Consider the following 15305-nt stretch of genomic DNA (forward strand, 5'->3'; position numbering starts at 1 on the left):
ATCTTACACACCCTGGTGTTTGCACATTTGTCACCCTTATGAAACAGTGTCTCATCTGGTCAGGCATTCAGTGTGACTGGACCTGAACCAGTATTCTGTGCCAGGAAATGGAGGTCTTCTAACATGAACATGCCCCCATAATGACCTTTCCTTCCACACAGCACTGATTTGCACATATACATGTTGTTCAGCCAAAAGTGTTACTGCAGCCTTTATTTTGACTTGGGTGCCCTGTTGTGGATGCCCCCCCCCCCCCCCCCCCCCCCCGAATCACAAAAAATTTCGAGTGTCACATCCACACTTTTCTGTGCTCTGGGGTCATCTGAGGTTGCACTAAACTATTTTTCGCATGGCTGTTCTACAAATTATCTAAATATTTAGACTCAGGTATGGAAATATCTTACTAATCACATGCCAAGTAACAAAGGTTACTGTAAACTTTTCATGTTCTTTGAACATTATTGATGTAGATACATGACTTATTAAGGAATAGTACTAGATGGACAGCAACTACTAACTATAGTTGAAGGAGCAGCGGCTATTTTGAAGTAGCCGATGTGAGCACAAAATAAAATACCACACTTTAGTGATAATTGTGGTATCCTGCCTCAGCAAGCCTGAAAGCCTGCCAGAAGGCATGAAACTTGATGATGGCCTCTAGGTGGCGCTGATAAAACTGTGAGCACTGGAATACACTGCAATGATGTCTATAGAGGCATGCCCTTCTGCCAACCTGACTGTGCTCATGGCCACCCTTTAAAGTTAGCTGTGCAGCTCCTCAGTCTTGATTTGCGATTTAACTGTCTCATTACATACAGTGCTTTTGGTTTCTGGACTCACTACATCTTAGGTTTTTGCTGTTGGTTTAATCACTATACTTGTTATACTGCCATGCTGTTTCAGTTGTCCTCCATCTTGTTGTCATCTTCCTGTCAACACTCAGCAAGTCACAGTTGATGCACTTGGCCATTTGCCCAGTTTCTGTGAGTTTTCATGTAATTCCCAGTCTAGTCAGATTTTTCTCATAGTAACAGTGTTAATATGCAGCACATAATTAGTTTGTCTAATTAATGATAGGATCTGTGGAACCCTATGAATAAATGAAGGAATGAGTCATCAACGAATGAAAATACTGAATCATATATTTTGTGCATTAATGCAGTGCACTGAACCACAAAGAACTTGTCAACCGAAATTCACAAAATGTTCTATGTTCCTTTTTTTTTTTGCCTTACACTTTCAATCTCTGCGAAGGGTTTCCTTGAATTAAACATGAAATTTCTGCAGAGTGCTCCTGCAAAATGTAAATGTTCATTTCTGTAAATGTCACAGTTAATAAAATATTACTATCTATTATGCCATCAGGATTTAATGTGAAATCAACTCAAACAAGGAATAATAGCCCAGAATTTTTTATTAATTGTGAGAGTGCTTCTCTGTGAACTAAATAGATCACAAATCTCAGTGATACAATAAGCATGGAGTTGGTTCATAAATGACTTTTTTCTTTTTTTTTTTTCAACAGAGTGTGCTATAATAGGAACCTCTTGTATCAAGAAATGTGGTAAGATTACAAAAGTTAGATTTAAGTTGAAATCTGTAACTGCACTCACACCCCTGCAGGGGCTCAGTATGTAACATTAATAGGAAATCATTAAAAAGAACTGAGATCATTTTGGGAACACTAAAAACACTATTATAGCACTGACATATTCCACAACAATTTCATATTGCCACATACTTTCTATGCTAAATACATGACATCATTAACAATGAAATATTGGCTCATATCTTTCTTTTTGCAGTTTACTCATTCTTTCAGAGGAGCCATCTAGTAGAATTATTTGGGTTTTCCAGTATAGATACAAAAGTAGTAGCAAAGATGAATGGTGCCTTGAGACCAAGATGCAACATGCTGGGCATGTCACAATAGGTCTTTACTTAGGCACTGATTATTAATGCCACAAGTTCAGATTCATTTTTTTCCAGCACATTGTTTCAACTCCAATTTATGTGATACGTTGGCACAAATGATTACACTGAAGCTGAGTATCAAAACTCCAATCACTTTCCTGGTATGCTCAATCATTTGAGTCTCTATCTTTTACAGTCAATATAATCATTTGTTCTAGAAGAGTACCTATGGAGTTTAAGAATGTAGAAAAAATGGAAAAGTTATACTGAAGCTGCAATTCATGAATTGTGATCTATTGGTTAGACTTGACATCTTGGTTCATTCTGAATTTGTTTTAAGAGATTAATGTTTCACAAAAAATAACTAATCACAGCCTATCTTCAAATTAAATGTTAATATCTAACTCATCACATTCTAGATAAATATTAGCACTGCAAATTCATATTGACCATATAATGAGTAAATTATGCATGTTTGTACTTTCAGTACATAAATTATCTAGTGCTACTTACCAAGATGAATGAAAAGTAGCATACATATTCCATTTTGAATTGGTAACAAGACAAACATTTGCAGCAGGTTAGGGGTCCAATAATTGTTACTGGGTGGTGGGAGCCAAATTGGTGATTGCCAGGAGGCACTTGATCCTCACTTGGGGGAATACTGGTTTCATAAGATGCTTAGAGAGACAGAAACAGTTAATGAACAAACCAGTTTTTTATTATTTCATCTGATCTAGACAATTACATGGGTGCACCTTCATCTCTGGTGCAGTTTAGCTCTTTTCCATAACGTTTCCTGTCGACAAAGAAGGCAAGGTAGGTGTAACAATCAGCCTGCAGCATATGCTTGATGCCAGAGAGGTGGTATGTTGAGCTTGGCTTTGCTAACACACTGGAAGCAGAGTCAGCAAGGATCGCCATGGCACCGTATCTGGACTGGAAGCCAGCAGAAAAACAGTGAGGGCACCTTCATTGTTGCCAGAGGAGTCTTAGTGATGTGACAGCAAGTAATGCCACCCAGGGAGGTGAACCATGTGGCACTGCATCTGGCTGCAGTGTTTACCCAGTGATATGGGGCTGGGTTGTCATACATTCACAGCAGATACATCAGCATGTGGGTTCATGGGGTCTGTAACAGGACGTTGGGTGCCAAGGAGCCTGGGTGATCTGCCAGCAGTTCATGATTCATGGCCTGATGATAGCAGTGGCAACTGCTTCGTGGTCACTGCATATTCCATGGTTGTGGCCAACCCAGGCTAGGTACAGCAACAAGCAACATTGCCCAGCTGTCTGGAATGATGACGGGCTGATCCTGAGGGTTTAAATACCACTGTCTGGTGCTAACCGTGTGAAAGAAGCTGTGTTTCTGTGGCACACAGAAATGTTTTTAAGAGAGGTCAGTGTTCTGTGGTTGGCTGTCACCACACTCAAGGACACTGAACTGCAAATACTTCCTGAAGGTTGGTCAGTGTGCCAAACCACTGAATCATAGTAGTCCAGCAGCATGGATGTGCCTCTTTATTACTGCATCAGCGGGTCAATGATTGAGGCTGATGGAGACAGTTGAGCTGCTGTGGCTCCTTCTGCAACACTCACAACTGGTGTTGATCCTTGATGAGTGTGGCAAATAAACTGACACCATGTCTCCTGGTGTGTGGACCTCTAAACCTCACCATGTCAGGGGATGTGCAGGCTATGTGCTGTTGCTGCAGCCACTTTGTCGAGGGAAGACTGCATCTTGCTCCAGTGGCAGAGGGCAAAGGAGTTTTCCATGTGAAACTCATCACAGTTGGGGATGGCTGCACTCAGTGTTGCAAGCTCTTGAAGGGGGCAGAGTTCTGAGCTGCCTAAGCACCTGAGTAATCAAATGGCAAGCAAAGGTTCGAGGTTCAGGATGGTGGTAATGGCACTGGCATCAGCACTGCGCTGACCGATATGGGCCGGATGTCATACTACTACCCAGGTGTTTGACAACAGGCTGGACACAGGCATTTTAAATGCAGCTGTCTGGTGCTGCCTATGGAAGCTGTTGTGTTTCTATGTCACTTAGGAGCATCTCAAACAGGAGCCTGTGACCTGTACTTGGCTGTTGCTGGATCATGGTGGATGGAACCATGGAAACTTCCTGAAGATTGGCCAGTGTCCCAGGCCATTGACTTGCTGTAGTCTGGTGGCGCAGTAGTGCTTAGGTCCTGCTCTGATGGCAAGTCAACAGCTGTGGCTGTTGTGATGTCCTAGATTTGGTACTCAGCTGCAGCTATTGCTTGTTACCTTTTGCGTCATACTGTGAGGAACATCAAGAAACACGTGGTCCCTATTGAAGCTCCAGGCAGGAAGAAACACATATTGAGCCATATGTGTGACACATCCCAAGGAAATCACATAACCAGTTATTTGCTGTATAAAGTGTAGATGGAAATTCCATTACTCATGTACTAATACTACAAATAGAGTGAAAAATTGGAAATGCATTCAGTGTTTTCGTAATGCATATCATGATCTGGACCCTGTGAAAACCTGTGACGGCCAGCCGCAGTGGCCGAGCAGTTTGTAATGGTACTTGAATTACATAACCATTACGGCACCTTATCTCAACCTCTCAATACCAGTAATATTCTACTGTATTTCTGTTAACTACTTAACATATTTCTGAGACAACATTCAGATTTGATTTCACTTTTGATACATCGATATGTTTATATTGCAATGATACTATTCTTATGTGTATTCTTTCTTTTGTCCCTATGATCTTTGACATACTTATAACTCTAATTTTTGGGCGCATAAGCGATAGTTAGTTAGTTTTTAACTTGTTAGAGAGTCGGACCTTGAGAAAGTCAAGTGTTGGACGTCATGTTGGGAAGACGCATAATGTAGTCCACTTATAAAATTTTAACTTTAACAGTGACTGTGAGGAAGATGTTTTCAAGTATGTTTTGTATTGTGAAGTGAAGTTTTGTGTGTTACATGATATTGCAATAAAAGCAATTAAAAGGAAGTGTAACTTAAATTCGGAGTGCTGATTACTTTTTTGACATCATCATTGTGCTAACTTCGAAAGGTTTAATCTCCAAGAATGATTTGTGAAGCGCATCTACAAAACTTTTGAATATAGCAGAATAAAACCTAGGCCTCTTTGCATCTGAGCTTGGAATCATAACCACCTAGATTTTCAACGATTGAGCCATGATTTTATGACGAGACCAGCGTGGGAAACACAAAAAGATGAGTGTCTAGATTTTTCATTATTACATGAAATGACTTTATTAACTGTGCTTTAATGACACCTGCCACATAATATGACTGTTGTTGCCCAAAGATGCAGTATTTATCAGTGTGAGCAACACCACAATCGTTTCCAGAATGAGATTTTCACTCTGCAGCGGAGTGTGCGCTGATATGAAACTTCCTGGCAGATTAAAACTGTGTGCCCGACCGAGACTCGAACTCGGGACCTTTGCCTTTCGCGGGCAAGTGCTCTACCAACTGAGCTACCGAAGCACGACTCACGTCCGGTACTCACAGCTTTACTTCTGCCAGTATCCGTCTCCTACCTTCCAAACTTTACAGAAGCTCTTCTGCGAAACTTGCAGAACTAGCACTCCTGAAAGAAAGGATATTGCGGAGACATGGCTTAGCCACAGCCTGGGGGATGTTTCCAGAATGAGATTTTCACTCTGCAGTGGAGTGTGCGCTGATATGAAACTTCCTGGCAGATTAAAACTGTGTGCCCGACCGAGACTCGAACTCGGGACCTTTGCCTTTCGCGGGCAAGTGCTCTACCAACTGAGCTACCGAAGCACGACTCACGTCCGGTACTCACAGCTTTACTTCTGCCAGTATCCGTCTCCTACCTTCCAAACTTTACAGAAGCTCTTCTGCGAAACTTGCAGAACTAGCACTCCTGATAGAAAGGATATTGCGGAGACATGGCTTAGCCACAGCCTGGGGGATGTTTCCAGAATGAGATTTTCACTCTGCAGCGGAGTGTGCGCTGATATGAAACTTCCTGGCAGATTAAAACTGTGTGCCCGACCGAGACTCGAACTCGGGACCTTTGCCTTTCGCGGGCAAGTGCTCTACCAACTGAGCTACCGAAGCACGACTCACGTCTGGTACTCACAGCTTTACTTCTGCCAGTATCCGTCTCCTACCTTCCAAACTTTACAGAAGCTCTTCTGCGAAACTTGCACTCCTGCAGAACTAGCACTCCTGAAAGAAAGGATATTGCGGAGACATGGCTTAGCCACAGCCTGGGGGATGTTTCCAGAATGAGATTTTCACTCTGCAGCGTGCTTCGGTAGCTCAGTTGGTAGAGCACTTGCCCGCGAAAGGCAAAGGTCCCGAGTTCGAGTCTCGGTCGGGCACACAGTTTTAATCTGCCAGGAAGTTTCATATCAGCGCACACTCCGCTGCAGAGTGAAAATCTCATTCTGGAAACATCCCCCAGGCTGTGGCTAAGCCATGTCTCCGCAATATCTTTTCTTTCAGGAGTGCTAGTTCTGCAAGTTTCGCAGAAGAGCTTCTGTAAAGTTTGGAAGGTAGGAGACGGATACTGGCAGAAGTAAAGCTGTGAGTACCGGACGTGAGTCGTGCTTCGGTAGCTCAGTTGGTAGAGCACTTGCCCGCGAAAGGCAAAGGTCCCGAGTTCGAGTCTCGGTCGGGCACACAGTTTTAATCTGCCAGGAAGTTTCATATCAGTGCACACTCCACTGCAGAGTGAAAATCTCATTCTGGAAACATCCCCCAGGCTGTGGCTAAGCCATGTCTCCGCAATATCCTTTCTTTCAGGAGTGCTAGTTCTGCAAGGTTCGCAGAAGAGCTTCTGTAAAGTTTGGAAGGTAGGAGACGGATACTGGCAGAAGTAAAGCTGTGAGTACCGGACGTGAGTCGTGCTTCGGTAGCTCAGTTGGTAGAGCACTTGCCCGCGAAAGGCAAAGGTCCCGAGTTCGAGTCTCGGTCGGGCACACAGTTTTAATCTGCCAGGAAGTTTCACCACAATCGTTATTAAATGCTGAGTTTGTTGTGGAAGGGTTGTTAGAAGTTCTAGGTGCTTCAGTCTGGAACCGTGTGACTGCTACAGTCGCAGGTTCGAATTCTGCCTTGGGCATGGATGTGTGTGATGTCCTTAGGTTAGTTAGGTTTAAGTAGTTCTAAGTTCTAGGGGACCGATGACCTCAGATGTTAAGTCCCATAGTGCTCAAAGCCATTTTAACCAAAGCCTGTGACTGTGAATGCCAAAAATTAAAGAAGGTGCTCAAAACTGTACAAGAGGAACTTATGAAGGTGAAATCAGCAATACGTACACTAACTATTGACTTACAGAGACAATAATAGTGTATTAAATATGTTTACAATAGTGTAGAAAAGGGACAAGTGAACATAAACAACAAACTAGAAGTGTCTGTACTAAATCATTATCTTCCACACAGAGTGCATAATGCTGGATAATGGATACTGGTATCCACAATCACAAATGAAAGAAAGTCTACAAGTGCCTTCTTGGGAAAGCAATACATAGTCGCAGAAAAACAGTCATAAGATGAAAACCAAAAATATACATTGCCTCTGATAGCCATGGCAGAAGATGTGTTGCAAACATGATAAATATAGCTAGAAATAATTACAAAATTGAAGGAAAGGTAATGCCTGGAGCCCTAATGAGTGAGTTACATAAACTGAATAAAGAAGACTATGCTGTTATTTGGGCTGGTTCTATTGATGTAGCAAAAAATGAAGCCAACATGGCACTTCATTCACTACAAATGACACTGTCAGACCTATGAAATACAAACGTGATAGTAGTGGGAGTTCCTCATAGACGTGAACTGGCTGACTAGTCTTGCTTCAATCAAGAAATCAACAGCAAAAATAGAATATAAAAAAAATAGTACTAGGCTCTCAAAATGCAAAATTCATTAATAAACTTAACAGCAAAGAGGTATATACCTCACATGAGCTGCATTTGAATGCAACAGGCAAAAAGGATTATAGAGTTAGTGAACATGCAGAAAAGGATAACAAACCAGTGATTCAACTCAAGTGGAAGGACACAACTGCAAATTATGAGCTAACGACTGTAGGTTTAGCAAATAAACCAGCAGCATGTACAGCTGAAAAGAAGATGTCCCACAAGCAGCCAATCCATATATCAACTAAAGAAAAAAATATCCCAAAGAGCCCTTTGGAAATGGAAACACAAATATGGATACTAAATAAACCTGCAGTATGTATAGATGTAAAGAAGACTTCCTACAAGCAGTCAATCCAGATGTCAGAAAGCAGAATAAATAGGAATCGAACACGAGCAAAGAAAATTCCAACATTCTGTGTACATCGATCAACATGCAGAAAGAAGCCACTGCAGAGAAGTCAAGAGTTTTGGTGGTATCAGACTTGCTGCAACAGCATATGAAAGAGACAGTGAAGATCAATGCTCAAGCAAGTACTGCATCATTTTCTTACAAGTTAACAAGCAACAAAGGAGACAATATCAGCGGAGTAAAGAAAGTGACCAGGCCTAATACTCCAAGCAACTGTGTGAGGACAAAGAGTCCCCAAATAAATACAGATAAAGACAAAATATTAACTTTTTTTACAGATCAACATCTTTTGCATTAGAAATAAGATTTTAGAATTAGAACATCTTTGTAATGACCTGTTTGTGGACGTTATATGTATATCTGAACATTGGCTAAAAATTGCGCAAGTAGACATATTTGTCCTTCAGGGGTATGTTGTGGCTGACATCGTGCGTAGAAAGCAGAGAAAGAAGGGTGGTGCAGGTATTTTTGTAAGAGAAGGAGTAAAATTTTCTAAAATTGATGTAACAACTTATAGCTCAGAACTACATGCAGAGTTCAGACGTGTTAAGCTGCTGGATGAAAACATAATAGTAGTTAGCCTATATAGATCCCTAGACAGTGATGTTAACCCATTTATTGAGAAATTTGAATTATTAATTTAAAAAATTTGGAAATTTAAGACAAGAATTGATGTCTGTGGAGATTTCACCATTGAAATGCCTAACACAAACAAGTCACAAAAATATTTTTGAATCTGCTAACATCATTAAACTTATACTGTACAAGTAAATGTCCTACTCATATGGATGCGTGCTTGGACAACATTATAGTTAATTTCATTGAGAAAGGTTTTAGAGTCACATTTGCAAGAGGACACTTTGCAGTTCATGATCCTTAGCCAATTACAACTACCGAACATAACTCTGTACAGGTGAGAGGACAAAAAGAGGAGTACATTACACTGTTTCTTGATACGTTAAGGAAGGAAAAGTGGGACTGGCTATACGAATGTCAACCAGGGAAATTGGGAACAGAAATAGACTTTGATAACTTTTTTGGAGAAATTTATAGAACTATGGTATTCATGTTCTCCATTAACAAACGCTAGAACTACGAGAAACCTAAAAATAAAATGCTTAATTGGTTTACCAAAGAACTTTCTGAAATTAGGGAAAACTTGTACACATTACACCGGATTTACAAGCGTGCCTGCATTCACAGAACTGAGCAGAGAGACAGAATTTATAACTTATATACTAAATCCAAAAATGGTACAGAACTAAGCTCCTCCTCACAAAAACTAGCATCTGAGAAGTACATAGAAAGTGCTCCCAATAAATACAAGGCAGCATGGCAAATTATAAATCAAGGTCTCCTCCCAAACACACTCAAGTGGCTTTGATGGATCCTGAGGTACTAAATAACTTTTTTATTAATTCAGTTAAGGAAGTAACAAACAGTATTAAAGAAACAAGTTCTTCCGCAATGGTCCTGCTGGCTACTCCTCTGCCCAATGAATATGTATTTCATTGGAATCCTATCAAACCCACTGACATTTCAAATTCAAAAACTATGGATTACTACTGGTTGTCCAATTACATTATTAAAAAAACAATACACTTAATATGCGCACCATTAGCCAGTATTTTCAATAAATGCTTAGAATTTGGTGTTTTCCTAATACACTCAAGATATCTAAAGTCATCCCAGTTTATAAAAAGGGGAATAGAAAGTGTCTGAAAGCTATCGACCAATTTCAGTTGTGCCTATATTGTCAAAAATATATGAGGCACTAATGCACAACCAGCTAAATACCTACTTTGAAGATCATGGCTTACTTTGTAACTTTCAGTTTGGATTTTGCAAGGGAAAAAACACAACTGCTGCTGTTTTAGAAATCATTAATCAAACATTATCTGCTGTTGAAAACAAAAACAAAGTATCACTTGTATTATGTGACTTAAGCAAGGCATTTGAATGCATTCCTGTTGACATCCTACTAAAGAAATTGGAATACTATGGGTTGCAAGAGACCACTTTAGCCATCATCACTTCTTACTTGAACAACAGGAAACAATTCATTTCAGTCAGGAATGTGCGTTGTTCCTGAACCCTTCTTTTTCATTGTTTTAATCAATGACTTGCCTTACAACATACCTCATCCTGTCATATGTTATGCAGATGATACTGCACTGTTTACCTCTCATCAGAACATCTCTGAACTCAATCACATAACAAAAGAGTCTCTTGACATAGCTTTGGGCTGGTTTACTGCTTGACCCCAAATTTAATTGGCAAGAACATATCAAGCATGTCTGCAAAAAGATATCTCAGGTATCATACCTCTTTCTGAAACTAAGGGACATGGTAAGCATGGATTACCTTCGGATGGCATACTTTGGACTTTTCCAATCACATATATCATATGGCCTTATTATATGTGGACATTCTCCCTATGTCAGTAACATTTTAAAAATACAAAAGAAAGTTTTACGTTTAATTTGTAAGACAGGTAATTTGGAACATTGTCATCCACTCTTCACCAGGTTCAAAATACTTACAGTTGTAAATCTGTATAGATATATGTTGGAGGACTTCGCATTAAAAATAATATGACAGAAGTTGTTGTCAGGGGGGAAGTTCATGACCACAATATTAGGGCTAAGTCGAAGTTAGATATACCTAGGCACAGTTAGCAACGACTAGAAATTCTCACAAAGTAAACCCACTCAGAATTTTCAATAAGTTACCAGTTTTTCCTCAGACCATGGATATAATTAGTTTTAAACATAAGTGGTACAACTGGTTAACATATCTCTCTTTTTATAATATTAAAAAATACTTTGATTTACCAGATTATTATATTAACTTTTAAAAATTGTTATATTAAAAACAAAGATTCCAAGACTTACCAAGCGGGAAAGCGCCGGCAGACAGGCACAATGAACAAAACACACAAACACACACAGAATTACTAGCTTTCGCAACCGATGGTTGCTTCTTCAGGAAGGAGAGGGAAAGACGAAAGGATGTGGGTTTTAAGGGAGAGGGTAAGGAGTCATTCCAATCCCGGGAGCGGAAAGACTTCCATTAGGGTGAAAAAAAAGGACAGGTGTACACACACACACACACACACACACACACACACACACACACACACACACACACACACACACATATCCATCCGCACATACACAGACACAAGCAGACATATTTAAAGGCAAAGGCAAAGGCAAAGATATGCCTTTAAATATGTCTGCTTGTGTCTGTGCATGTGCGGATGGACCTGTGTGTGTGTGTGTGTGTGTGTGTGTGTGTGTGTGTGTGTGTGTGTGTGTGTGCGAGTGTACACCTGTCCTTTTTTTTCCCCCTAATGGAAGTCTTTCCGCTCCCGGGATTGGAATGACTCCTTACCCTCTCCCTTAAAACCCACATCCTTTCGTCTTTCCCTCTCCTTCCTGAAGAAGCAACCATCGGTTGCGAAAGCTATAATTCTGTGTGTGTGTTTGTGTGTTTTGTTCATTGTGCCTGTCTGCCGGCGCTTTCCTGCTTGGTAAGTCTTGGAATCTTTGTTTTTAATATATTTTTCCCATGTGGAAATTTCTTTCTATTTTATTTACATCATCTTTAAAAATTGTTACTTTTAATTGTATTATTATGTACTGCATAAATGTTGTAGAACCAATGTTTAATGCTACACATTGTACTACTGTGCACTGTATATACTTTATCTTGTATCAAATTGATGAAACCCGTATCATTGTGAAATGATTTATGTTGAATAAAGATTCTTGATTCTTGATGCTTTAAAAACTATAATTATGAACCAATATCTCCTTATATATCAGCCAGTTTATTTTTTTATATAATAAACTGGAGTTAGTCATAGAAAATCATTTCCGTCATTTATATAATACAAGACATAAAGATAATTTAGAAAAATAAACAAATAAAAAACTGATACTCAATGGAAAAATTTACAAAATACGAACTGACAGTTTGGGCAGGATGATGTTCATTACTACCCCTGCAGGGCACACATAGCAGTCTGTTCTAAATAAATAGCTGTTCGAATACTTCATCAGCTGTAATTTTATAGCAGTGTTTATATCACTACTTTCACTTTACTCAAATCAAGCATTTAATTAATCATTACTTTGATAATTACTCAATACATAAACTGTAATAATGAGGAACAAAAAAATTTTATATGTTTGAGAGAATGAGGAAGTAGCACATACATATGGACCAGTGTAACAGTAAGAAAAAATCTATATTTATGAACCACTCTATTAAATCTAGGAGGAACAGGAATAACCACACTTTAATATATTATAGGAGTAAAAGACAATAATTTTTAAGCAATAAAATAAAGGAATACTTACACTAAATGTAGTAAGGAACTATGTACTATTTTCAACATGAATTGAGGAATGACTGTACTATAAGGTAATATTTTATGTCCATCTACTGTATGAGAGAAACTACCTGAGAATCAATTTTGTAAATACTTTAAGTTTTTGCAATATAGTCATAGTTTCCCTTACCTAGAAAGTGGTGGGCAACGTGGATGGTACCAGTTGTAGGTATGGATTCTTTTTTCCACAAATTGCTGTTCTTCAGATACTGGGAAGTAAATGCAAACATGTATGGTTTTCTTAATAAAACACTTATAATTAAATGATGGCTTAAAAAAAAAAAAGAGTTATGACGTATAAGAAAGGGCAGATGAAGAGCAAACTAATCACACTATGGAAAATGTGAATAAAATGTTGTACCTCAGATACATAGGAATGGATTCAAATAAATAAGACTTACAGAAAGGGAAAGCTTTCATGAATGCACAGCAAAAAGATACAAACCACTGAGAAACAGCCATAAGTTTCTATTAATTTTTTTTAAAAAAAAGTATTTATTACTCATGTTTCAGTAACTTCCATATTATGAACACAGACCGGGGAGAAAGCGGATGCCAATCAGTAATAGATTACTTTCTGCCCTATCAGAAAACAGCTTTGACATTCACAGATATGAGAGCACACTGATGAGCAGAACTAAACAAAGATCATCAAATGTCCATGTCTACAGTAAACATTCAGCCAGATGTTTGAAAATTAAGTATGATAAAAGTAGCAACAAAACCTACCTGCTCAGTCAAACTTCCATTAGAAAATGATCAAGGACTGAATGAATACATATGACAATGAAACAATGGAGGGTAAAGATTTGCAACAAAAATAGGAGAACATCAAAGTTATAATAGGAAAAGTCGCCTCAGAAGCTACTAAACACAATAGTCAAAGGAAGAAAAGAAATGCCAGAAACACCGCAATGATGATATAGAGAGGTTAAATAAAGAGAAAAAAATGTTGTCTACCTTAAATGGTTACAAAACAAGGCAACATAAAACAAAAACAAATAAAAGAGACTAACAACACAAATGAAGCAGCTCTGCATATCAGTTAAACAGGAGAACCTGAGACAGATTCATATCTACATCTGCATGGATACTCTGAAAATCACATTTAAGTGCCTGACAGAGGGTTTATTGAACCATCTTCACAATTCTCTATTATTCTAATCTCATATAGAGTGCAGAAAGAACGAACACCTATATCTGTCCGTAGGAGCTCTGATTTCTCTTATTTTATCATGATGATCATTTCTCCCTATGTAGGTTAGCACCAACAAAATATTTTCACATTCGGAGGAGAAAGTTGGTGATTGGAATTCCGTGAGAAGATTCCTCCACACCAAAAAATGTCTTTGTTTTAATGATGTCCAATCTAAATCCTGCATCAGTTCAGTGACACTCTCTCCACTGTTTCATGATAATACAAAATGTGCTGCTCTTCTTTGAACTTTTCCGATGTGCTTTGTCAAACCTGTCTGGTAAGGATCCCACACTGTGCAACAGTACTCTAAATGAGGATGGACAATCATAGTGTAGGCAGACTCCATAGTAAATCTGTTACATTTCTTAAGTATCCTGTCAATAAAACACAGTCTTTGGTTAGCCTTCCCCACAACTGCTTCTATATGTTACTTCAAATATAAGTTGTTCATAATTATAATTCCTACACATTTAGTTGAATTTATAGCCTTTAGATTTGACTGGTTTATCATGTAACCAAAGTTAAATCGAGTCCTTTTAGCACTCATGTGGATGACCTCACACTTCTCATTATTTAGAGTCAATTGTCAATTTTTGCGCCATACAGATATCTTTTCTAAATTGTTTTGCAATTTGTTTTCATCTTCTAATGTCTTTACTAGTCGATAAATGACAGCTTCATCTGCAAACATCCAAAGACAGCTGTTCAGATTGTCTTCCAAATCGTTTATATAGACAAGGAAAAGCAAAGCGCCTATACACTGCCTTGTTGAATGCCAGAAATCACTTCTGTTTTACTTGATGACCTTCCATCAATTACTACAAACTGTGACCTCTCTGACAGGAAACCATTAATACAGTCACATAACTGAGACAATATTCCATAGGCACAAAATTTCACAACAAGCCACTTGTGTGGTACAGCGTCAAAAGCCTTCCAGAAACCCAGAAATACGCAATCAATTTGAAATCCCTTGTCGATAGCAGTCAGCACTTCATGCAAGTAAAGAGCTCAATATGTTTCACAAGAATGATGTTTCCTAATCCGTGTTGACTGTGTGTCAATAGATTGTTTTCTTTGTAGTACTTCATAATGTTCAAACGCGATGTATGTTTGAAAATCCTGCTTCATATTGACATTAATGATACGGGCCTGTAATTTAGTGGATTACTCGTCTTAAATTTCTTGAATACTGGTGTGACCTGTGCAACTTTCCATTCTTTGAATACAGATCTTTCGTTGAGTGAATGGTTGAATATGATTGTTTAAGTATGGAGCTATTGCACCAGCATACTCTGAAAGGAACCTAACTGGTATATGGTCTGGACCAGAAGACTTGCTTTACTACTCTGAGGATATCTACTTCTATGTTACTCATTTTGGCATCTGTTCTTGATATGAATTCTGAAATATTTACTTCACTTTCTTTCATGAAGGCATTTCAGATAGCTGTGTTTAGTAACTCTGC

The 15305-nt window shown here is 38.8% G+C and overlaps 1 protein-coding gene across 2 annotated transcripts in view; it reads right to left on the reverse strand.

The window, feature by feature from the left end:
• The window catches only part of LOC126356308 (cytosolic carboxypeptidase Nna1-like), a 550530-nt gene that overhangs the window by 63750 nt on the left and 471475 nt on the right, over nucleotides 1-15305 (reverse strand). Inside the window, exon 20 of one of the 2 annotated variants that reach the window (XM_050007259.1) lies at nucleotides 12770-12848. The exons of the other annotated variant lie outside the window; for it this stretch is intronic. Within the exon in view, the coding sequence (XP_049863216.1) occupies nucleotides 12770-12848 (79 nt within the window). The remainder of the gene's footprint in view (nucleotides 1-12769; nucleotides 12849-15305) is intronic. 2 annotated transcript variants of the gene reach the window in all.

This window comes from Schistocerca gregaria, chromosome 3, assembly GCF_023897955.1.
Source record: "Schistocerca gregaria isolate iqSchGreg1 chromosome 3, iqSchGreg1.2, whole genome shotgun sequence".
Classification (NCBI taxonomy): Eukaryota; Metazoa; Arthropoda; class Insecta; order Orthoptera; family Acrididae; genus Schistocerca; species Schistocerca gregaria.